Source organism: Oryza sativa, chromosome 9 (assembly GCF_034140825.1).
Source record: "Oryza sativa Japonica Group chromosome 9, ASM3414082v1".
Classification (NCBI taxonomy): domain Eukaryota; kingdom Viridiplantae; phylum Streptophyta; class Magnoliopsida; order Poales; family Poaceae; genus Oryza; species Oryza sativa.
In genome coordinates, this window is record NC_089043.1 from 18,230,233 (window position 1) to 18,255,483 (window position 25,251).

The 25,251-nt window shown below is 41.4% G+C and overlaps 2 protein-coding genes across 2 annotated transcripts; one reads left to right on the top strand and one right to left on the bottom strand.

Moving 5' to 3' along the window:
* The first annotated feature begins 14,023 nt into the window (after nt 1-14,023).
* LOC4346981 (alpha,alpha-trehalose-phosphate synthase [UDP-forming] 6) lies at nt 14,024-18,414 on the top strand. Its single transcript, XM_015756424.3, has 3 exons — nt 14,024-16,826; nt 16,968-17,241; nt 17,338-18,414. The coding sequence occupies exons 1-3, from the start codon at nt 14,770-14,772 to the stop codon at nt 17,662-17,664; spliced, it is 2,658 nt and encodes an 885-aa protein (XP_015611910.1). The 5' UTR covers nt 14,024-14,769; the 3' UTR covers nt 17,665-18,414.
* Nucleotides 18,415-19,430: 1,016 nt separating this feature from the next.
* LOC4346982 (protein trichome birefringence-like 14) lies at nt 19,431-22,667 on the bottom strand. Its single transcript, XM_015795848.3, has 5 exons — nt 22,466-22,667; nt 21,488-21,752; nt 21,328-21,387; nt 20,921-21,116; nt 19,431-20,842 (listed from the first exon to the last, which is right to left on the bottom strand). The coding sequence occupies exons 2-5, from the start codon at nt 21,642-21,644 to the stop codon at nt 20,008-20,010; spliced, it is 1,248 nt and encodes a 415-aa protein (XP_015651334.1). The 5' UTR covers nt 21,645-21,752; nt 22,466-22,667; the 3' UTR covers nt 19,431-20,007.
* Between the last annotated feature and the right edge of the window lie 2,584 nt (nt 22,668-25,251).

Consider the following 25,251-nt stretch of genomic DNA (forward strand, 5'->3'; position numbering starts at 1 on the left):
GATATGATCACTTTAAAATTTTGATATCTTTTAGTAATTTTCACGAAACGATAATTACAGAAAATAAGTTTATCACAAAATGTAACTTTATCCCCCTATGTGTGTATGATATGCGAGCCTGACTTACACCGGCATGAGTATTACATGTTTAAGACATGTGGGCCAGAAGCTTTTGGACAAATAAAGTTACAAATTTCTTATAAAATCATACTCTATTATTACAACTCAATGAAATGTCTAGTTAAATTTAAAGTTGAAGTAAACTAATAATTTTGATAAAATAGTTACAATAACCTGAAATTTACTCTAATTTATAATTATTAATTTTAAATTATTTTAATATTAAATTGATTTTTAGAATTTTATAGATCTTATCTTAAATATCAAATATTTATGATTGGAAGAGTTTTCTTTTACTTTATTGAACTGATACTGATATTTTTCTGGAAACCGATACGGATGGACTATTTATTTTTGGAAAGTGATAATGATGGTTAGGTCTCCAATTATTGTAATTAAGGTGCTAAAAGCAACAAAAATCTTAGTACAGTGTTAGATCAAGACCTGCCTCAGTGACAGGTAATAATACTCTTGCATCTCAAAATAAAAAAGGTCTTAATCTAGTCTCTCCGACGACCAGAGCTTTGCAGGCAAAGTGAGAGCATTGATGCATGCACATGTAGATTAATTGGAGCATATCTTGATTCAATAATATAGGCATATCCACGCAACCCTAATGCACATTCGCTAAAGTGTGTCTAATAATTTATTTCCATATTTTAACTAAGTTTTGGAGTAATCAATGAAAGTACAATGGTTTGTCCAAGGCTTAAAAAACTACTCCATCCATTCCAAAATATAAAGCACAACCACCCTTAACCTTCAAAGATCAAGAAACAATTATTATCATGTTCTAGTATGGATCACTCTAATAAATATAATGCATGCACCTAATAGAATTAGATATCTTGAGGGTGAAGGATTTAAAAATAATAGTTTAGTGGAGAAGATATGCTAATTAATTGCATGCATGCATAGACTTCTTATATTATAAAACATCTTAAAAAATAGTTGTGCCTTATATTATGAAATGGAGGGAGTATGACATGATGAATCTGTGGCAACAAAGGGAAAACTACATTAAAAATTTCACAATGTTTGATAAATTGTGATAGCAAAACAAACAACCCCTGTTATCTTTTATATCTCTCTTTCTTGTATAAGAATCTGGAATTTTCTTGGCGGCTGAAACTGTCAAGAATACCTAATTTTCTTGCGAAGTTTCTTGGTGGTTCGACACCACCCAAGGTAAAGTGTATTCTTATTGCTCTAGATCACCAAGGTTATACTTTGTGGCTTTTCGAAAGTTTAATATTCTCCGTAGTTTTTTTTGGCGATTAGACAGCCAATAAAACTTTTCCTCACGGTTAGCAGTCAAAACAAAATCTGAATTTCTCTATCACTCTAGACTTGGCAGTGTCCGTCAAAATATATTGCCTTGGCGGTTTTCATACTATCCTTGACGGTTTTTTTGCCACCAAGAAAATTCCAGATTCTTGTACATAATGATCGAGTCTACTTCCTCTCGAGATCTTCGGGCACCAAAATTTTCTAAAATGAGGGTTTCCATGGGGTTATGCATATATATCGGGGCAGAGGAAGGAGCCATATGCACATTTCTTTTTCAGAGAAATAGAGATTATCTCCTCCCATCTCTGTTAATAGAAATGACAAAATCTTATAATTAACGTAACCGAAACAAAAACAAAATAGTTCTAGAGAAATTTCCTTGACACTGACAAAAGTGGGATCTACCATGCATCCCATTTCACCTTCGGCTGCTCCTGCAGAGCCTAAGCAACTGATCTAAAAAGAACATCTAAAACTTCTACCAAAGAGTATTACAAAGCATCAACAAAGTTTCTTTTAGGTTTTCCTGCCCAAGAACTGAGACATACTTCCTCCGTTTCATAATGTAAGTTTTTCTAGCATTGCTCATATCATTAACATCTATATAAATATAGGTAATGTTAGAAAATCTTATATTACAAAACGGAGGGAGTAACATTTTGGGCAAAAAAAATAATAGCACCACAATATCCAGCTTCTTTCATCAGGCCTTCATCTGCTACTCACCCGTCAAACCTTCTTACTCAAAAATGCCATCCAAATCTTGAATGGAAGATCAAACGGCCTTAAAATCAAACTCATATATGTACTCCTTCCGTTTCAGGTTATAAGACATTTTGACTTTGATCAAAGTCAAACTGCTTTAAGTTTGACTAACTTTGTAGAAAAAAGTAGTAACGTTTTTAACCCAAGATAAATTTATTTTGAAAATATATTCAATCATATTGATTTGATAAAACTAATTTGACAATGTAAATATTAGTCTATATACTTAGTAAAACTTAAAATAGTTTGGTTTTGACCAAAGTTAAAACGTGTTATGAACTGAGACATAGGAGTCCCAATTAAGGGGCCATGCTGCCACGTGTCAAGGACGACCAGTAGTCAACGTCGACTCCAATATCTTTCTTGCTCGCTTTCTATCCGTCGTGAAAGTCACGAAACATACTTTTTTGCCATGCGTATATGCATGCACGACTGCATGGATTAATAATACGGCACCTTAATTTCCTTCCATTATCTCATGTACGAACTAAACCGCTTAATTAGTTAATTAATTTGTTTGGCAAAGTGGCTGATTGGCATGCATATATATATTTTTGGCCTTTGGAGATATGGGACAGGTAGTACTAGTTCTAATCTCAGTAAGACAAAATGAACCGAACAACTTTTCATCCTTGGTGCGTCTGTTGTTTAATCGAATAATTAATCAAGTTCGGAGCATGGGTGGTGGTCTAACCTACAGATTGATAGCCACTAAGATATATATTTCTGTCAAACTTTTGTGTTTAGGAGATGTTCTAGTTGTTTCTTTCTTCTTTTTTTTGGCTTTGTGCATTTTATGCGGAGGCCGGGGATGACTCAGTTTGATTGTATCATCTCGATGTAATTAACTGAGTCTAAATAAAGCTTCTATTATCTAAAAATTAATCAAGTTCATCTCGTTGGTAGTAATGGTGGGCATCCAACTTATGCAGAGCTCTAAAAGCTAGCTATAGCTATCATGCATGCATATGAAACCAAGTGTTTTAATTCTCATGTAGATATTGGGATTCAATTTATTCGAGGATCTCTTTAGCCTCAATTGAAGTAAAGGTATTAGTCCCTTTCATATAAGTAACACAACAAAAGCGGATTAGATTGACAGATGGTAATCAATAATATAATTAGAATGCAGGCGCTGGTGGCTTTGTTAGGTCGGCCGTTGTTCTTTGGTTTAATTCTGGTCGTATGCATTGTTATAATTAAGTGATTAACTGATCTAGCTCTAATATTTTAATTAATTCCAACACATACAACAAGGTGTAAAATTGTGCACGAAATTTGAACATCTCCTTCTTATTTCTTCTCTTAGTGATACTGCCCAACATAAAGTTGCAATAGCCTTGGTTGTTCAGAATTCAGCCAACTGAAAAAGATTAGCAACGCTAGTAGACAGATGATGCCCAAAAGTTATAAAAAATAGTATTCCATATGAATAAAACAATTTAGAAAAAAAGAGACGTTGTAATGTTTCATTAGAATTACGGAAGGAACATTTAGTGACACTTTCTTTTGTATAGAATTCTCTTTGATTAAAAGTACCACTTTCTTCGAATACAAGAGAAAGATTTTGATTTTAAAAAAAATTCTAAGCCTTCAAATGAAAGCTTTCCTTGGTACCCTCTATATATGAGCCTTATTGTACATGACATTAAGATCCTCTTTTTATTACCTTTGCACCTCCAAATATCTTTTTTCCCCCGAAAGGTCAACTAGCACTACCTTTGAAACTAAGTCATACCAAGCCGCTAGTTATCACTATAAATAAAGAGCCACCTAAAAGAGACATTTAGAAACAGCACTTATCTAAATTCGTAGTTAAAGGTAGCTATATTTTTTAGATGGATGGAGTAGGTTATATATAAGAAAATTCTCTACATACTCTTAAAATTTTATCTAATTCTTTTTATGCTCTTGAGTTCTACTCATACCCTTAAATACTCTTAAATTTTAGTATAGGCCCTTCTATATCATTTTTGAACGTTAGATTCCTATTTAAAAAGTTTGGCCGTTTTGCTCTTTGTTATGGAGGAACATATAATTTTTTTAGTGTATTATTGGAGAGTATAAATTTATATAGTATATTGTTGGAGGGTAGAAATTTATTGTATGAGACTATATGCGATCAGACAGCTACACAAACTAATCTCCGCATACCAGAGCAGGTACAAAAGCAGGCTATAAGCCAGCTATAAACATATTTTAAAGAGATAAAGGAAGAGAGAATAGCAGCGGGCTACAGATCTATAGCCAGCTACAGCACGGACTCCAAAACGTAATGTGTGTATGACAGGTGGGACCAGGTATTAATAGTACAGTAAGGGCCTGTTCACTTTAATGCCATTTTCAACCTTACCAAATTTTGGTAAAGTTGCCAAAAAAAGTGGCTACATTTAGTTTTCTTCCAAATTTTGGTAACTATATAAGAAATCCTGCCAAAATTTTGGTAATGCCAAAATTTGGTAAGGTTTTTTTTTTGGCATCAAAGTGAACAGGCCCTAAATAACTATTGTATGAATTGGCTATTACATTGGCTATAGATTTGGAGCTAGTAGTGGGCTATATTATTAAACTTGCTCTAAGCAACACCCTTTTAACTTCAATGTGATGGAGTATTAAACAAGGAAAACCTACACAATTAAGAGCAAGTTTAATAGTATAGCCCACTACCAGCTCCAAATCATTTATAGCCGATGTAATAGCTAATTCATATAATAGTTGCTTGCTATACTATTAATACCTAATCCCACCTATCATACACACATTGCGTCTTGGAATCCATGTTGCAGCTGGCTACAGATCTGTAGCCCGCAGCTCTTCTCTTTTTTTATTTATCTCTTTAAAATATGTTTATAACTGGCTTATAGCATGCTATTGTACCTGCTCTAATATGTGTAATGTAAACTTCAATGAAACAGCTACTAGCTAAAGTATATATCTCATCCACAAGAAGACGATGCTGATTAATTAATTAGTGTCGTAAAAGCTGAGACCAATTAATGATGGTTTGATTCCTCCGAATCTCCAACACAACGTACAAAAATCCAGGAAAAATAAAGTTTATATATTTGTCTAGCCACATAAGAAACAGAATACAGTCTGTAGTGCATTATCTCTGGATTGCGGTTTCTCCGTATACGAGTAGTATATTCTTATATGTCCTCGCTGTACCTGACCTTGGAATTTTCGTTCCCAGAAGAAAAGAATGAGCATATTAGCTTTGTCCTAATCAGATCTTGCTGGAAGAACTATATACTGTTCCCCAGAATATAAGAATTGTCACCATCTATATGTTGCTTAATTTATCCAAGATACACGAGCACAAAAATATATAAAATATGTAAAAGCATTCCCCTTTGACAGTTGATCTCTTTGATGGTTTCTATAGTCTTTAACCTACGGGAACATATCCATGCATGCAAGCTTTTGGTAGGTACATATATAATATTTGTACACCAATTAGTAAATATCACTAATAATTAAAAAAAATTACATGTACTTCCAATAGTATCACACTTATGTGTAAAGTTTTAACCTTAAATTTATTATACTTTATCCGTAAAAAAAATCTGATAATTTCAAGAGTATAAATATGTCAGAATTTTATCTTTTTCTTTTACTGCTCCCTACGTATAATAATTTTGAAGATAAGACTTCACTCATATGTATAATACTACTAAATGTATATGCACTTTTTTTAAATGTTTTGGCAATATTTGTTAATTGGTGTTTACGGTGTGTGTGCGCATACAAATGCTTATTTGCATATATATGATACGTTTTCTTATCCTACAATACTAGTAGATCTCTTAATTTATACTCCCTCCATTTCAAAATGTTTGACACCATTGACTTTTTAGCATATGTTTGACCGTTCGTCTTATTAAAAAAAATTGTGAAATATGTAAAACTATATGTGTACATGAAAGCATATTTAACAATGAATCAAATGATATGAAAAGAATAAATAATTACTTAAATTTTTTGAATAAAACGAATGGTCAAACACGTACTAAAAAGTCAACGGTGTCAAACATTTTGAAACAGAGGGAGTAATTAAGAGTTTCGTATTACTTATGCAGATGCTTGAGATATCATAATTTATGTACTACTGTATAAACGGAGTCGTCCTCTAGAGTAAATTTGAAAATATACTGTTTTTTTTAGTTTTTTCACAGTAATATTCGGGATGCAAAAACTTGTGCAGAAATATACCGTCGGTGTCGCACAACCATTGCGCGAAAATGACGTGGGAATGACGTCGTGGACGATATCACGAGGTGACCGCGCGAGACCGCGCGGTCTCGCGCAGCAATGGTGCGAGACTGCGTGGTCTCGCGGAATGAAAGAGCGAGATCGTTCAGTCTCGCTGAAGCAATCAGCGACACTGTCTAATAGGCTCCATTTGAGTAGTAATTAATTACTTAATTAACAATTAACTAATAATAATTAGCGGTTAATTATCCTGATTAGCGATTAATTAATCGCTAATTAAATCGGCCAGTCACGGTATCGCAGCTTGCAAGAGCGATAGCGCTGCTTGCTTGAGCGGTCTCGCTGCTTGCTTGAGCGAGACCGCGCTGTCTCGCGTCATCATCGCGCGATACCGCGCGGTTTCGCACTTCCACTGCGTGATACCGACCACAACGTCATTTCCACATCATTTTCGCGCAACGGTTGCGTGAGACCGGTAGTATATTTGTGCAAAAGATTTTACATCCCGAATATTTCTAACAAAAAATTGAATGAACAATATATTTTCAAATTTAATTCGTCGTCCTCTTTCCAACCATCATACTTATGCTGTTCCCATGCTAAAAAAAAACACACATTCAAAAAACTCGTGTTCTAACAAGTAAAACGAAAAAAAGAAAGACCATGTAAAACCTTTCGTCAATCTCCATCCCAGATCCCGATGTAACACACAAGCTTGGCACTAATTTAGTACTATAAGTTTTCGTATTTTTTGTCTTGATACTTAAAAAACAGGATGTATACCAATTGAGAAGTGCTTCTATGCTCCTTGAAAAAAACCTGCATGGAAATTAAAGCACATCAATGGTTCGGATTAAAAGGTGATTACTAGTGTAAACCGTCATTAGCAAAGGGCAATTTCGACCAGGAAGTAAAAGCCCACATCCAGCCCAGGCCGATCGATCCATCGATCTGGGAGGTCGACACGGCAACAGGGCTAGATGGTGAAGATCACCAGATCGGCCGGGCATGTGCGAGGAATGGGAGGGCGACGAGCTGTGAGGGCTATTGTCGACTTGTCGTCGTTGCGCTCGGCGTTGAGACAGATTATACAGTATGACGAGATATAGGACCAGTTCTCGAAGGGCAGTGTGGTGTGGAAGCGGCAGACCAGATGGAGAATGGCCGCATCCTCTACGGCGGCGGCCGTCCATGATGACTCAAACTCCTGCATGGTAGAATACCCGCTTCTTGTACCTAGTGAAACCTAGATAGAAATCCCAACGATTCTCCTATTTTTTGATTCAGTGATTTTCGTCCTTTACAAAAGCTAATCCTTTTGGCCGCTTGACATAGATGATGCAGATCTTATCTGAATATTATTCTAGGTGCGTCGCAAGGGAATTGCCGTCGCGAATCGATCAATGAGAGACGGCTGGGTACGGGGTGGGTATGGATATGAACTTTTGCTTCCGGGACGAAATTGCCCCTCGCTAATGAGGTTTACCCTGTTAATCGCTTTTTAATCCAGACCATTGATGTGCTTTAATTTTTGTGCAGGTTTTTTTATTGAGGAGCGTAGACGCACTTCTCATATCAATTTTATTTGGTACCTACACCTTTTTCTAGAAAGAACATGGAAATGACTTGATCAGAACAGCTGGAACTAGTACCGCTCTCCTGACATGTTCATCCACAAATAGTTAGTTTTTACAGATCATTTTGGTCCGTCCAGACAGCCTCAATCCAGATTACATACAGTAATCCCCTGTCAAAATCATATCCTACTTTCTAGATAGGTTTTAGGAGATGATTGACGGTATGTGGGAGGTAGCTTTCATGGGAACTGTTCTTGATGAGGTTTAATTTCAGTGTTTTTTTTTAGTCTTCTTTCTATGTCCATCATGCAACTTTCGTTTTCACTTTCGATTGGAAATGGGGATCAAGGGGGCTAATCGTGTGGGTAATCCATGGAAATTTTGGGAAGGTTGGTGATATGTTTTGTTTGTGTGGGGGCCAGGATAGATCCTTCGGTTTTACATGGCCGACAGTTATGTTTGTCTTCATTGCAATGGATGGAGAGAACTAAGTGAGAGAAATTTTTCCATATCTGTAATAATTGAATGCATGGATGCTATTGCAGTAAATAAATATATTCTGCACAAGATCGAATTCCTCTTAAGATCATGTGTGTATGTGTGTGTGTGTTTTTTTTTTGCAATTATATTGTCCATGCAGATCGACTTTAATAATTGGGCGTTAGAAATAAATTTTGCTCTCGTTTTACCTATTTTTAGAAGGAAAGGTCGCCTTTGTTCAGAGGACGTCCCTAGATGAGTTGCAATATAATCCTAGCAGTAGCTTTGCTGACGAACAAAGTCATGCTAGCACATTTGCATTATATTGATTGTCCACCTGCTTAATTTATTGTATCCTACGTACATCTATAAAGTTTCCTGCTAGGGTCATATAATTGACATTTTTTTCAGTAATACATGTTCAAAAGTTTGCATTATATTGATTGTGTTTTAACTTATAATGGTGATTGTAAGATATATTTCTTATATATTATTGCGCGGAAAGGTTATATACACTGGTGGAGAAAGGGGCTTTACTCCCGGTTGGGAACCCCCCTATAGTCCCGGTTATACAACCGGGACTACGAATCCGGGACTAAAGATACCCATCTTTAGTCCCGGATAAAATAACCGGGACTAAAAATCCATCTTTAGTCCCGGTTGGTAACAGATGGTAGGAGCAGTCCCGGTTATTTTTTTTCTCAAATCGATCTGCTCCCTAAATATCCCCGATCATATTCCTAAATCATCCCCAAATCAAAGTAGCATCACAGATCTGGAAAGAAATACATCACATATTGGAAAGAAATACATCTTAGATCACAATACATCACATCACAAAATCTCAAACAATAAATACATCACAAATCCTAAAAGAAATACATCACAACTCCCAGATCAGATCCAATATCACATACATCACAGATTAAATCTAATGAATCAAAAATTCAAAAAAAAATCAGCAGCGGAGAGGAGGGCGCCGCCGGCCTCCCGGCCACCGTCCTTGCGGCCTCCGCGCGAGCTCAGCCGGCCGGCCGCCGCACTAGCCCGCCCGAGCGCTGCGCCCACCCGCCCGGCCGGCCGCCGCGCCAGCCCGCCCGGGCGCCGCTTCCGCCCGGCCGCCGCTCAAAGAGGGGAAGGGGAGGAACGGGAGGGGAAAGGGGAGAGGAAGGGGATGAAGGGGGAGAGGAAGAGATGGAGAAGGAGTAATGAGAGGGGAGGAGATCAAGAGTCCGCGGATAATATTGAGTGGCGCGCGGTTCGGGGTTTTCTTTACTCCCGGTTGGTATAAACAACCGGGACTAAAGATCTATTTTTAGTCCCGGTTGTTTATACCAACCGGGAGTAAAAATAATTGGGGTCTGTCTTGAACCCCACAACTTCTTGAACCGGGATTAAAAATGATCTTTAGTTCCGGTTGGTAACACCAATCGGGACTAAAGATTAAAAAGTACCCCTCAACTTTTAAACTGGGACTAAAGATGCTTTTTAGTCCCGGTTTTTATTAGAACCGGGACTATTGTGGAATTTGGCCGACCGACCAAAAATGATTTCTCCACCAGTGATACCTTTAAATCGAATGGAACCGACTTATAGTGACAATCGGTATGATGCAAGGCTCCGCTTTCAGTAGTATGTGTGCTTGTGTGGTTGACACTTGGTTCCTGGACATGTACCCCGGTGCACAATCAGCCTAAATAGTCCTATGCTGCGTCTCTTGTAACCATTTTCCCCTTAATCTTAATAACATTTGCATTACCCTCTCCTATGGCCATCCGCCAACTCAAATGAAACACTAACATTCGATGACAAAAAGACTTATGTATAAACTTATTGTAGAATAACCAGCCTATATGATGTAATTGTGGTACACCTATTAAACACCCCTACATATTATTGCCACATAGAAACACCAAAAAAAAAAGACTATACCAACACCAAAAGTTGATTTTTTTTCACGGAAGCCAACTACTAGCTCCAAATTACCTAGAGTCAACTTAAAGCTAACTCATACAATAATTACCTATAAACATATACTACATTATTAATATATGGTCCCACCTTTCATACATATTGTGTCTTGTAATCCGTGCTACAGCTGGCTACAAATATGTAGCCCGCTGCTCTTCTCTCTCCTCTTTTATCTTCTCAATATGGGTTTATAGCTGGCTTATAGTCTGCTATTGTACTGCTCTTAGTTTATATACCAAGCACGGTAATAAAACTCGGTAGTAAAACTCGTTTATACTCAAAGAACATCTTCAAAAATTAACGTTGCTGTGCCTGTAATCAAGTAGTGATCATGAATTCATGATCAGCCCATGTACGGTTCAAGATTAAGCACACGTAGAAGTGAGAAAATCATAATTAAATAAGTTTTAATTATTATAAACTTAAAAAAAGATTTATAAGATATTTTGAAAAATACATGAAATTCATCCGTTTGAAAAACGTGCTATCGAGATGAAATAACGGGGACATGTCTTGTAACTCAAATTTTCCTGGCATAAAAAACCCTTGCATTTGAAGCTTAATTAATTAGCCTAATCAAACGGCTTAATTACGCTAATGTTTCCACACGAGCTAACCGAAACAAAAACTGCCACAGCGAACAAAAAAAAACTTTTACGAGTTTTCAAAAGTTTTTTCCCCTGAACGAAGTGTATAATTTACACTGTACTAGCCCTGCAGAAATCAATCAAAATTAATACTTCCTCTAAAAACAATCAAATTTCTAAAAGGAAAAAAAAAATCCCCCGTCTCTCCATTCCCAATCTGGACGAGGTGAAGGCTGTCACTCGGGGCCCACCGGTCGCGTGTGTCCGGACCGCCAGCTGGCACACAGCCCCCGGCGCACGTGACGAGGCGGCCCCCGGCGTCCGACACGTGTCGTTTCGCACGTGCGCTCCGTCCGGGCCCACCACGCCCACCTCCCCCCCGATCTAATCCGACGCGGACGGGTGCAACCCCCCGCCGTCCGATCGCGATCGTACGGCTCCACGCGCGCGGCGCAAGTGGATAGAGGCGCGAGGCCAGCGTGGTCATTTCGCTTTCGCAGATAAGATCGTGGGGAGTGTCTGTGAGTACGGCGACCGTGAGTGGATGTTTTGCGGCTAACCCCCTGAGGTTTCCTCTAATTATGTTCTAACGGATGAGATTATCCGTAAGAGAGATTTTATTTTGTTTTTTTTTGCGTGTGATTTGGTGTTTAGATAAGATCAAGAGAGAGGCATCGTTGGTGTGAGTGACGCACTCACGCACGTCATTATCGTCCAGGACATACTCCCCCTCCTGTTACGTTTTGGAAAGAAAGAAAGAATATATGTTTGACAATCTATGTTTTTTTTATTATAATATATATAATAAATTATTTTTTTATTTATGGTAGTTTTTTTTAAAAACAAATTTATGTATATTGTTTTAAAGTCTTTAAACTAAATAGTTTTAAAGTTGTTGATAGTCAAAGTTAGAAAAAATAACTTTAATCCTATTCAAAACGCTAAAAATAATAAAATCGGAGGAGTATATAATAAGATCTTGAGATTTTTTTTCTCTTTTGCTTAACGATGTTGCTATCGAGGGAGGAAAGTAGTGCAGCTGAAAGGTGTTTAAATCCGGATTAAGAAAGTCAAGGAGTTCCTACCGGAAAAGCAATGTTTTGATAGTCATTATATCAGGCGTGGTTAGTACATAAGTACACTGGGACTTCATGAAGAAGCAGCTGGGTGCTGGATTTTCTTTGCTAATTCACGGGTAAAAGTGGAGGATGAAAATTTGGATTTTCATGGCACACTTTTCAAACTGCTAAACGGTGCGTTTCGTGCAAAAATTTTCAATATGAAAGTTGCTCTAAAATACCATATTAATCTATTTTTCAAATTTGTAATAATTAAAACTCACCAATCATACGTTAATACCACCTCATTTTACGTAAAAAACTTAATCTTCATCTTCATCTTCAGGAGAAATGAACACCGCCTAAATCACTATAAATTAAAATTACTCTTATATAGGGATGTATTGGTAATGCCATGTATTTATAATATCGTAGTTATACTTTTCCTTCTTTTTTTAAAAAAAAAACTTTTCCTTGAATCTGCCCCTGTTGATTCCTTGTATGTTTGAGGACAAGTGAGGTTCAAAATCCATGATCTCATCTTACCACAATTTTACTTTTAGATTGATTAATTTCCAAGCATGAAATTTATTTCATGAGATCCTAGAGGGGATTTGACTCGTAGCAACCCTTCCTTCTGATGTAAAAAGCACAATAGTGTTTGATTTTGTCTCTCATGTTTAGATGGCTTTGGTCAATGTCATCCAACAGAAAATAATAGTTTCGCAGCCTCATCGTTTGGCATATTGGAGGAAAAAACGAAACGACATATTTGTAAATGAAAAAATAATTTGTGAATAAAACTTTTATATATGTGTTCTTAATGATCTAAAAGTAAAGATTGAAAAATAAAGTATAATGAAAAAAAAACCCCAAAATTAACTGTACATATATAAGGTTAAAATTTTAAATTTTAGCTTATAAACATAAAGAAATAAGATGAGGCTGTCGGTAACCAACGAAGCCCGGTTACCTGGAGAAGTCCATTCCAATTGGACGAGTAATCTCCTTGGGCTTTTATTTCTCCATTTTGCCTTTGGCATTTTGAGTGTTCACTTCGAATTTACGTTCCATAAGTATTACTTTTCATTTAGTATTCTTTTTCTTCTTACGTATAATTTCCTTACAATGTATTGGTGTGTTGTAAGTATCAACTCTACCAAAGTATGAAAACATGACATTAATTAATTTTTGACATAGACGTTAACGGTTTTTTAATCTCATTCAATTCATTTATGTTTTAATTTTATGTCTTTCAGTTAGCTCTATTCTTAATACTAGTTAGCTCTATTCTTGATACTTTATGCTTTTACAAGAGGAGCATAATACCATACGCAGTGGAGCTGCATTCTTGGAGTCGGTAGCCAGGGGTCTATTTTTTCACTTTGGCTAACATAGTTCCTATAAAATATTGTTATAGATTCTACGCGTTTTCTTTTTACTTCATCCGTTTCATAATGTAAGACTTTCTAGTAGTGAACGTATTCATATAGGTGTTAAGTATATATGACTAGATTTATTAACACTCATATGAATATGGGCACTGCTAGAAAGTCTTATAATATGAAACGGAGGGAGTTGTATTTTTGCTGCATATGATCAATAAAAAAATAGGGGTTTTTCCATATCCTTGAGTTTTTTTATTTATAATGAGATATAAATCATTTCCATTATATATAAAAAATACACCCACGATCTAAGGCTGCCGCTTAAATATCTTAAAAAAACGTGGTTTTATTTGTAGAGTGCAGGAAATGCAATTTGACAACTATAAGCCGGCAAGAAAATATTAACATTGGATCGGCAGTTTGGGAGTAGCAAACAACGCTTAATTATATAAGTACTGTACTACTACTAATCATCAACGCCTTCTTCGTCCTAAAAAAGTATTAGGACATAAACGCGGGGTGTTCTCCGCAAAATGTGATTATTTTAATCGGTGTTGCGCCAGAGGCCGCGTCTTGAGCTTGCTCTCTCTCTCTATCACTCTGCTCAGCTCAAGTAGCCAGCTCGAACAAGAAGAAGAGGAGAAAAAAATCGCGCAGCTTCTCTCCCTCTCTCTTACTTATAGCAGCAGCAGATCCGCCTCCCGAAACCCAGCTCTTTGTGATCCTCAAGAGCCGCCTCCAACCCCCAATCCACGCGCGACCCAAGAATCCGAGAAATTTTTCTGTCCAGAATAAGAGGGTTTGGTTTGATTTTGGGAGCTCCAGTTGTTTTCTTCTCCTCCTTCTTCTTCTTCTTCTTTCTTGCAATTTGAGGAGGTTTGCTCTGGTTTGGTTTGGTTCTTTGTTGTTGCTGCCGCTGCCGCGGCGAATGGTGGCGACGCGAGGAAGGGAATGGGTTCGTTCTCCTGCGCCGCGGGCGATCTGTCGTGTCGAGATAGTGGCGCGCCCTGACCTGAGAGATGTTTGTTCTTGTTGATTTTTGTGTGTTTGTTTGACTGAAAGGTGCTCGTCCTTTTCGGAAAGTGAGGGGGTTTGTTCTTATTTCTGGTTCTTGATTATTATTAGGATTAGTTTGTTCCTTTGTGTGATTCGATTCCTTGCCGCGCCAAATCTTGGTTTGAGATTTTTCTCTTTTCCTTTTCTCTCTCTTGGATTGGATCCTTTGCCTCCCTCGCCGCCCATTCCTCCGTGCGATTTGAGTACTTCTTGGAGTGAGTTCTTGGTGAGTGAGATCGAGTACTTTGAGGAGGATCTAGAGGAGATGGTTTCGAGATCCTACTCCAACTTGCTGGAGCTCGCCGCCGGCGGAGGAGGAGGAGGCGGCGGCGAAGGGCCGCTGCCGTCGCTGGGGCGGCGACGGATTCCGCGGGTGGTGACGGCGTCGGGCATTGTCCCGGACCTGGACTACTCCGACGACGACGCGGCGTCGGCGGCGTCGTCGTCCGACCACTCCTCCGCCCACTCCCACGCGCCGCGCGAGCGCGCCATCATCGTCGCCAACCAGCTGCCCATCCGCGCGTCTCGCCGCGGCGGCGGCGGCGGCGGGTGGGAGTTCTCCTGGGACGAGGACAGCCTCCTCCTGCAGCTCAGGGACAGCCTCCGCGCCCACGCCGACCGCGCCGACGACATGGAGTTCGTCTACGTCGGCGGCCTCCGCGACGACGTGCCCGCGGCGGAGCACGACGAGGTGGCGCACCACCTCCTCGAGGGCTTCCGCTGCGTGCCCACCTTCCTCCCCGCCGACCTCCGGTCGCGGTTCTACCACGGATTCTGCAAGCAGCAGCTGTGGCCACTGTTCCATTACATGCTCCCGCTGTCGCCGGAGCTCGGCGGCCGCTTCGACCGCGCGCTGTGGCAGGCGTACGTGTCCGTCAACAAGATCTTCGCCGACAAGATACTGGAGGTGATCAGCCCCGACGAGGACTACGTCTGGGTGCACGACTACCATCTCATGATCTTGCCGACGTTCCTGCGGAAGCGGTTCAACCGCGTCAAGCTCGGCTTCTTCCTCCACAGCCCGTTCCCGTCGTCGGAGATCTACAAGACCCTGCCCGTCCGCGAGGAGCTGCTCCGGTCGCTCCTGAACGCCGATTTGATCGGGTTCCACACCTTCGATTATGCCAGGCATTTCCTGTCCTGCTGTGGAAGGATGCTCGGGTTGAAGTATGAGTCGCAGAGGGGCTACATTGCGCTGGAGTATTATGGTCGGACGGTTACCATCAAGATATTGCCGGTGGGAGTTCATTTGGAGCAGCTGCGGTCGGTGCTCAATCTTCCGGAGACGGGGGTCAAGGTGGCCGAGCTTCTCAAGCAATTCTGCGATCAGAACCGGCTGATGTTGCTTGGCGTAGATGATATGGACATCTTTAAAGGAATTAGCTTGAAGCTTTTGGCATTTGAGCAGCTCCTGATGCAACATCCCGAATGGCGAGGAAGGGTGGTTCTAGTACAGATTGCCAATCCAGCGAGGGGACGGGGGAAAGATGTGAAAGAGGTGCAGGATGAGAGCTATGCAATGGTGAGGCGTATCAATGAGGCATTTGGGCAGCCAGGTTACCAGCCGGTTATATTGATCGATCGGCCACTTCAGTTCTATGAGAGAATGGCTTACTATGTTGTCGCTGAGTGCTGCCTGGTGACCGCAGTGAGAGATGGCATGAATCTTATCCCGTATGAGTATGTAATTGCTAGGCAGGGCAATGAAAAACTAGACGGGATCTTAGGTCTTGGCCCATCGGCACGGAAGAAGAGCATGCTTGTTGTGTCAGAGTTCATCGGCTGTTCACCTTCCCTAAGTGGTGCGATTCGGGTAAACCCTTGGAACATCGATGCTGTGGCTGATGCAATGGACTCTGCTTTAGAGATGCCTGAAGGGGAGAAGGTGCTGAGACATGAGAAGCACCACAAATATGTGAGCACACATGATGTTGGATACTGGGCAAACAGCTTCTTGCAAGATCTGGAGAGGACTTGTCTGGACCATAGCAGGAGGCGTTGTTGGGGGATAGGATTCGGGCTAAGGTTTAGGGTTGTAGCCCTTGATCCAAACTTCAAGAAGCTTGCAGTTGAGCACCTTGTCTCAGCCTACCGGAGGACGACCACGCGAATCATTCTTTTGGACTATGACGGGACGCTGATGCCTCAAACATCATTTGGTAAGAGCCCAAGCTCTAAAACGATAGATATGCTGAACAGCCTGTCCCGTGATCAGAACAACATGGTCTTCCTTGTGAGCACAAAGAAGCGGTCGACTCTAGAAGAATGGTTCTCATCATGCGACAACCTAGGCTTAGCTGCTGAGCATGGATACTTTCTCAGGTAATTATTTTCTCTATTTTACGTAAATTCATAATCAATGAGCCAATGACATCAACTTTATTATTGGACTAAAATCAGTATGATTTTGTACTTCTCATTGAATTCCAACTGAACACTAATTTACACTTGTAACTGCTGTAGGCTGAAGAGAGATGCAGAATGGGAGACGTGTGTCCCAGTGACAGACAGAAGCTGGAAGCAAATCGCAGAGCCTGTGATGAAAACATACACCGAGACAACAGATGGGTCAACAATTGAGGACAAGGAGACCGCGATAGTGTGGAGCTACGAGGATGCTGATCCTGATTTTGGATCTTGCCAAGCCAAGGAGCTCCATGACCATCTGGAGAGTGTCCTTGCAAATGAGCCAGTTACAGTAAAAGCTGGCCTGAACCATGTCGAGGTGAAGCCACAGGTAAGCTGGCTCACAGCAAAGCTGTGCTGTTACCTCACTAGTGTTAACATGACCCATTTCTGGTACCTAAGTTTTAAACCTTGAACTGTTCTACAGGGTGTAAGCAAGGGCCTTGTGGCAAAACGGCTTTTGTCGATAATACGGGAGAACAGCCTCCTTCCGGACTTTGTCCTCTGCATCGGTGATGACCGCTCCGATGAAGACATGTTCGAGGTGATCACCACTGCAGCACAGGACAACTGCCTAAGCCCAGACGCCGAGGTCTTCGCCTGCACCGTTGGTCGCAAGCCCAGCAAGGCCAAGTACTACCTGGATGACCTGGCCGACATTGTGAGGCTGATCCAGGGCCTCGCCAATGTCTCTGACGAGATGCACAGCACAATGCCCACACCTGTCGACGCCGCAGACACCGCCCTGAGGTGAAAACACACCTGCCCCAGCTCCACCCCCAATAAGGCATGCCATCTTGGAAGAAGGGATCATCGATCGCTGCTCCCCCCAGGTGTACATACTCGAAGGGATGCAACAAAAATGCAATCAAAACACATCATCCACCATCTTCATCCCTGCGTGTTTTCGCATCAAAATACCAAACCTTTCACCGGTGTGTACAGAAACTCGGCCGAGAAATTAACCCCCCCCCCCCCATGTTCTTCTATCAAAAACTCAGATCCATCTCACCATCACAGTCAGATCAGGCTCCAAAGTTTGGCCGGGATGAATCCGCAACCACTGGAGCCGGAGCCACTCCTTTTGCTGGCATGGTGCAGGTGTCAAATGGTTGGTGCGTACTACCCTTTGGTGGAGGCGCTAATTATTTCATCTTCTTTCTTTCTTTTCTTTCGGGCTCGTGCTGTACTGTGCCCATGTACTGCTGCTGCACATTGCTGTGGGGCTTTGGATTGGATTAGGTCTCTTCCGTTCCAGCTTGTGTGGTAGCAGCAGTAGTTCTTGCTGCCAATGATGGATGGCAATAGTGGAGGCTTGTGTTTTTCTTGGTGTTATGCCGTTTGGGGGTTAAAAAACAAAGAGGCTATGATCATGCTGGTGATGAGATAAGGCTATAATGCTGTCTATGTTGAATTGTAGTAACCGGCTGTAAAGAGATTAATGTGTTCCTGGCTGAATTGAGCAAAAAAAACATTTCTTCGTCTGCTCCGGCTGGGCTAATCATCTTCTGATCTCTCCGTTCTGTTTGTGTTTAGTTGGCCAACGTGATATGATGATGGATTTTGATTTTTGACACTAATGCTGGTCATTCCTCATTTTGTAGTAGCATTTAGTTTTCTGAACCTTGGCGATGATACTCCCTTAATTCAACAATATATCAATCTAATATTGGATAGGATACAGCGTAATTCTACGAATCTAATATAGATAATCCTTTATCTAGATTCATAAGATTGGAATGTGTTCCATCCATATCCCTTTTTTTTCTTGGAGGAGGATGCAGTTTTACTTCCTATTTCATGGCTTCTCAACAACCATTAGTTGCGTCATTTTCTAGCTTAATTAGGGCTCCGTTTGATATTTCAGTTTTAAACGCATGTGTAAGGCATGCAGCGTCGACTACACTAGTGGCTACCCCAAGCTTTGTGTAGGGTAAGATAAGGACTGGCTTGTGAAAGGATTAGGTTAGGTCTACCTGATCCTATTTTTGTTTCTCTCCTTTTCTTATCTTTTTGAAATGGATAGGTCGAACCTGATATAATGATCTTGTTCATTTGCTGGGGTAAGGGATTGTTCGGTGAAAGGATTTTTTTTTTCATCCTTCTTTGAGGAATAGGGTAGCTGTCCATCTGTCATTTGTCGAAGAGATATAATGTCATCAATTTGTATACTCTCCTGTTGAAGCTTCAGCCAAATGGAAGCAAAGGCAGTTTGGCCCTTGCCATCCATGAGGAGTCTTCTGGTGACAGTAATTCGCAAAAGGCTCACCAGTAATTTGGCAAATGGCTATGCAAAGGGCTTGCTCAGATACACAAAAGTTGATGGCAAACTGTTGAACTTTAGAGTATATTATCTTTATTTTTTCATGCTGGCATTGTCCAATCCTTGACAACCTATTATCCCCTCATAAACCCATAAGTTTGGTAAAAACCATAGGACTTGTGTCTGTATTTCATTTATTTGTTTAGCAGCACAGGCAGATTTCACTTCAATAGGAGAAAGTATATATAATCCACAGATTTTCGCACAATGGACAGATGCCATGTTTATATTTCTTCTGGACTATGTATAAACTCTACAATGATTACATGAAACTTTTCAAATGTTACAACATCTGAAATGAGATTGTTGTTACAGGCATAAAACAAGAATTCTACCTTAAAAGTATAAGAGCATACAGCACTTTGGTCAACTTGCATGTGTGTATCTAAAAAATATATGTTGCACATGGTAAACTGTGGACTGTGGTAGCATTTTACTCAAAAAAAAAAAGAAAACAAAAAATCGATGTACCTGGGGGACTACTCTATAAGGCTCTGTAGCAGCATCTAGTTCCATATCTTGACTTGAGAAAAGGCTAAATAATCTGAACCGAACTTTACACTAGCATCATCTCTAGTCTTATGGGTGCATACTATCATCTTGAAATTGTCGACTGCTTCCATATGGGTGGCCAGAAGTTCCATAATTAAATGCTACGCTAAAACAGCTTCTGTATAGAGGAGCTCATTCCACATATCTGTGCTATCTGTGCAGAACACCAAAGGAACTCTTCGGATTGTGTAAAAAAAAAAATCCCCTCACTGAAGTGCAGCACTAAATCTGTGCAAAGAGGAGCTCATTCCACATATCTGGTATACCAGGAAGGCACCAGTGCAAGCAATCGTTAATCCCTGTTGAAGCTCTACCTTTGAAAGTAGAATTGGATATATGCCCCTCATCTCGTAGCTGTGAAACAGCAGTTATATCCAAAATCTTAACCCGAGTTCCATTCACAGCACTCTCCACAGGTAAGTCGCTTGAATGATCCTGCAATACCTCACTTCCGTTAGACAAGGGAACGGTATTGCCACAGCTTCCCCCAGTATTCCAGTCACCATTTACAAAATGCCTGGGTGATATTGTCCTCAGGAAAGCTTTCACTTGAGGATATCGCACAAGTTCTGAATCCACCCATCTGGCAATGCTGTACAATGTAAGATTTTTTGCACGGTTCAGATCTGCAAGTCTACCTTTGCCTACAGGTTTCCCATCAGCGTACAGTTCCCAGTGATTTCCATTGAACTTCCCTCTGTTCCAGTGATGACCTGTGTTAAGTACTAACACATCAAAACTGTGGAGATACTTCTTCAAAAATGTAACTGGACGATCAAGATGCAATGCATAGGATGTCACTGAATCTGTTGTATTCAGAAGTTCCAGTTCAGATAGACTAGCAGACCAGTAGAAAAGGATTGTGGAATTAGTCCCTGGAAACCAGTAAGCCCATCCGTCAGGTCTTAAAGCACCTGGAGCTTTAACTAGGCCATATTTCCATCCAACATCTTCAACTTCTGGGCTGTATTTACCACCTGTAGCTATACACATCATGGACTGAAATTGCTGTCTACCAAGAGAATCACCAACAAAAGCAAGAGTTTTATGCCTCAACCTGCAAGCCTCGGAAAATGCTAAAATAAGTCCAGTCCTTAAGGAGATCCAGACGAAAAGGAAAATTGAAGTAAAATACCTTTTCAAAATGTTAGGCCCCGTAAACTCAGGCATCTGACATCCATGCGGCTGCCACCGAAAATTCTCGTAAGAGAAATCTGCGCGTTGCATCATTCGACAAGCCCACATTTTCGATAGCCACTGTTTGCACTCATTGCCAGAATAGAGTGGCCGCTTCTTGTCTGCCACCCATTTTCCCTTTGCATAATTGCAATCTATAAGGTAAGAAGAAGATTTTATCAAAATGGAAGATAATCTTCAGTTGTTAAAACAAAAGTTGATAAATGCCATTTTTAGAAAAAAAATCACTGTCATTAGGAATTGCTTCCAGTAAATGAGATAAAAATAAGCATATAAGTCAGTAGTGCAAAAATGACAAATGCAGTGTTAAACTCATTAGAAGATCACACAAGCAATTAAAATTACTTTCGTTCTGTCTGGCTGTACTATCTTCAAGATGTTCCTGCTCCTGCTGCTGTAGGAAACCTGATGTCAGAAGGGCCATACAACAAACATGTGAGCAAACATAGCATAGGGTAACATCTACATTTCAAGGGGGGAAAAAACTAAGGGAAGGGTGGCGCACCTTGAGATAAAACTTTCAATTTTTCTGGCGTTGAGCTGAAGATTGTGAGGACTGGAGCTTCTTCCAGTGACATGATAACAATCAGGGCAGTGAGGAGAGCCGCGAAGCCGAGGCATAGTTTACTGACAAGAGGTCTCTGTAGACAACCACCTTTCATCCTACAAAGGTCTTATGTACAAAATCTCGGCAAGGTAGCATAGGACTTCAGTGGTCTCCTCCAAAGGAACTCAGATACCGCTCTAAATCGATAGCACCAACATCACACCTGCAAATGCAGATGAACCAATAAATAAGGTCCATGCCTGAAAACAGTTCATACAAGATTGGCAAACGCACGATGCATGGAAATAGAAAACACCAAGAGTTAAGCAGTAAACCGCAAGCTAAGAATGAAATTGTTCTTCCCCCATTTAGACCAACTACAAGATATAAATGATATTCATCAGGGCATAAATGCTATATAATTCAAAACGTGGAAACAGCCCAAACTGATCTACAGTAACATGATCAAAAGATAAGCAGTTCAGATCAATCTTTCTCCGGCATTTGCGACCAATCATACAGCCAATGAGGGAGCCAGTGGTGTACCCAAGACTAAGCCTCTTTTTGCTAATTGAACAATGAGTATTAAAAAAAATAGCGACCAAGTCTATCCACCATTGGTATTCTCTGCTAAGCGAGAAACTAAATCTCCAAAACGCGGGGCGCAAAATCGAGATGGCGTGTACGAATCGCTTCAGTTTTGATCCAACAACCCCCAAAATCCAGACCCCGGGCATTGCGTCCACCGGCGCCGCCGAGCGCCGACGCGGGGGAACACAAGCCGATCTAGCTAGCTCGACCGCAACGCTCCCGATAGATCCACCAGCGGATCGCCCGCCGCTCCGCGGGCGGGACACGCGAAACCAGCACGGGGCCCTGCCTGCGCTCCGCACGTGGAACAGAAGAGGAATGGTGGTGGGGGAAGAGAAAACGAACCGGCAAACCCAGCAAGACGAAACGGGGGCAGGCGCCGCGCGTAGCAGCGCCGGTAGCCGCTCTTCTCGGCCGCCGCCGCCGCTGCCGGCGGCGAGGGAAGAGAGGGGGAGAGTGTGTGTGAGGCGAGAAATCCGGTTCGCCCGGAGACGACGGGCTGGAATTGGATTCGGCGGTGTCGGTGACGCATTGCCCTTTTCCTTTCTCTCACTATTCAAAAACCAACTATGATAAATACAAAACGAAAAACCCACATAAAATAAAATATAATGTTTTTATAATGAATTTGACATGCATCGTAATAGGAAATACTATTTTATCATAGGAGACGTCATTTCTATATGTCCTATAATAAGTTTATTTTTAAGCTTCATTTCATTTGTCTCAAAAGAAATTTATTTTAATTTAGAGTAATCATTACAATAGAGTTTGTGAAAATAGATAACTGTATTCAGAGTAGATGAAGTCAGAAATAATCGCATTGCGATTTGATAAAGTAGAGATATTATAATCTTTGTGGGTTTTTTATTGGTATGTGTGAAATGGGTGAAGAATTAATCTTTGTGGTTTTTTATTGGTACGTGTGAAATGGGTGAAGAATTAACTTATTTTAGGTAGAGGTAGTAACTCTAAACTTTTAATTTCTTATTTTCCATTAACAGGTTTTTAAAATTAAATAAATTTATTATTTAAATCTATAATATTTAATTAATTACTCCTTCCATAAAAAAACCAACTTCTATCCATCAATTTGAACATAGGCGAAAGTTAGTTTTTTATGAGACGGACGGAATATGTGCTAATGAGCTTCCTTCGCTGGAAATCTCTCTCAAACAAGAGGGAACAAACACAACATGATTATCTCAATTTGCTGTCTAACACTTTTTTCAAATTACTAAATGGTATATTTCTTACTAAAACTATTATATAGAGATTGTTTTAAAATCTGAGATAAATCAATTTTTCAAGTTCCAAATAAATGAAACCCAATTAATCAGCATGCCTTAATTGTTTTTTCGTTTTAATATTCATCTTTGTCACTACCGAACGGGGTAGTAGTAGTAGTTACGAATGCTTGTTTGAGGAGTAAGTTCACGATTTCGTTCGTATTCCTTCGCCTAAATTTTGATATTCCCTAAACAGCTCGGTCCTGTCGAATTATGAATAAAACTCACAGAAATTTCGCAAATTTCATTTGTAAGCAACGAAATTCGTAGTCTCGCAGATGAATCCACTTACAGCCAGCTTTGCATCTTTTTTGGTCACTCCTAGCTTTGCTTCAGAACGCCGAAGACGATCACTGCCACCAAGAATCAGATCACGGTAGGCTTAAGCAAAGTAATCAAAACTGTTTAAAAATAAAACGAGAATGTTCGTTTCTTGCAACGTGAGCAATGCTTCGCTTGCTCCAAGAGCCAAAATGATCACATCCTGTTCTACCCTACCTAACGCCGCAAAGCAAAGCATTTATTCCATAGTTGTTTGTACCCTTTTCAACCAACACATGAGTCAGCTGCTTCTCTTGTCCCTTCCCTTCCAGCCTACCGACTACTTCTTTTTACTTATCTTGTAAGCCAAAATTTAAATTTTAAACCTTAAATTTAAAGTTGATTTTAGGGTTTTTTTATTGTAGTTTATTTTTCAGCCTTTACTTTTGATTACTAAGAACACATATAAAAAAAATTTATTCGAACGCAAAATAGGTAGAGCGGTTGACTGGGCCCCCGTGTCGCTCTAGGGACAGGGGGCGACATGGGTGGCGACCACCACCGCCTTCCTCCCTCCTCCGCCTCGCCACCGCCCGAGTAGACCACCGGAAACCGCGCGGCTGCGAGGAAGGCGGCGGCAGGGCCTTCCTTCTCCCTCGAGGGCGCAGGTCGGTGCCCACAACCCCGACCAGTTGGGGGTGGCGACGGTGCGGCAGCATCGGCGTCGACGTCGGGGGCGTCAGCGTCGGGGCGTCGGGCTAGGCGCGCGGAGGCGACCGGGTGGGAAGGGAGATGGCAGGCGGCGGGAAAGGTGGAGCAGCGGCAACGACTCTCCCTCGCGTCGCCTCTCCAGATCTAGGCTGGGGGCGTGGTTGGCGCCAGGGCGGCGCGGAGACCGGCAGGCAGGGGCGGCGTCGCGGTGGGCGGGCGTCGGCAGCGGCGGCTCGCTCCCGTCGTGGTCGCGGCGCCACCGTCGGCCTCTGTCAAGCGTGTTGGCTTCAGTAATGCTGCGGCGGCGCGCCCTAGCTAGTCATCAACCCCGTACCTGGCTGGATCTAGCCGTCCGCGGCCAGATCCGTCGCCTCCACACCGGATGGCAGCTGGTCGGTGGGGCGGCTGCGTGTGGACTCCAGCAAGCGCGGCGGCGGCTCGCTGGCGGCCAGCTCCTGCTCGGCATGGGGCTTCTACTGCCATTGGTGGATCTCGTCGTCGTTGATGGGCGGCGATGTGTGGATGTGGAGTTGGTGGGATGACGACTTGTGCTGGCGTGAAGCAGGAATGGGGCTTGACGTCCGTGACGGTGACTTCTTCATTGTCGGCCGAGTGTTCTCCCTCCCTTCGGTTTCCCCCTTCTTTGGCCGGACCCTTTTCTTGTCGTGGGGAATGCTAGGGGGAGGGTGGAGGCTTCGGCTTACTGTAGAAGTTTACGGCGGATGGATGGCGTTTCGAGGGTGGCAAAGGGTCCGTCTTTGCCGTTGGTTACAATCAAGGTATGATTGCTTGTGAGGCGTTATGGACTATTTTGCGGCCATCGATGTGGGGGTGCTTGTGTGGGTGATGTGAAGATGCTGGCGAAATCCT

Bases quoted from the DNA above. Each gene is read 5' to 3' on its own strand.
- LOC4346981 (XM_015756424.3), top strand. From the start codon at position 14,770: ATGGTTTCGAGATCCTACTCCAACTTGCTGGAGCTCGCCGCCGGCGGA. The intron at 16,827-16,967 runs GTAATTATTTTC...TAACTGCTGTAG, and splicing joins GAGCATGGATACTTTCTCAG to GCTGAAGAGAGATGCAGAAT. The intron at 17,242-17,337 runs GTAAGCTGGCTC...ACTGTTCTACAG, and splicing joins ATGTCGAGGTGAAGCCACAG to GGTGTAAGCAAGGGCCTTGT.
- LOC4346982 (XM_015795848.3), bottom strand. From the start codon at position 21,644: ATGAAAGGTGGTTGTCTACAGAGACCTCTTGTCAGTAAACTATGCCTC. The intron at 21,388-21,487 runs GTGCGCCACCCT...TTCTGACATCAG, and splicing joins ATTGAAAGTTTTATCTCAAG to GTTTCCTACAGCAGCAGGAG. The intron at 21,117-21,327 runs GTAATTTTAATT...CTTACCTTATAG, and splicing joins TACAGCCAGACAGAACGAAA to ATTGCAATTATGCAAAGGGA.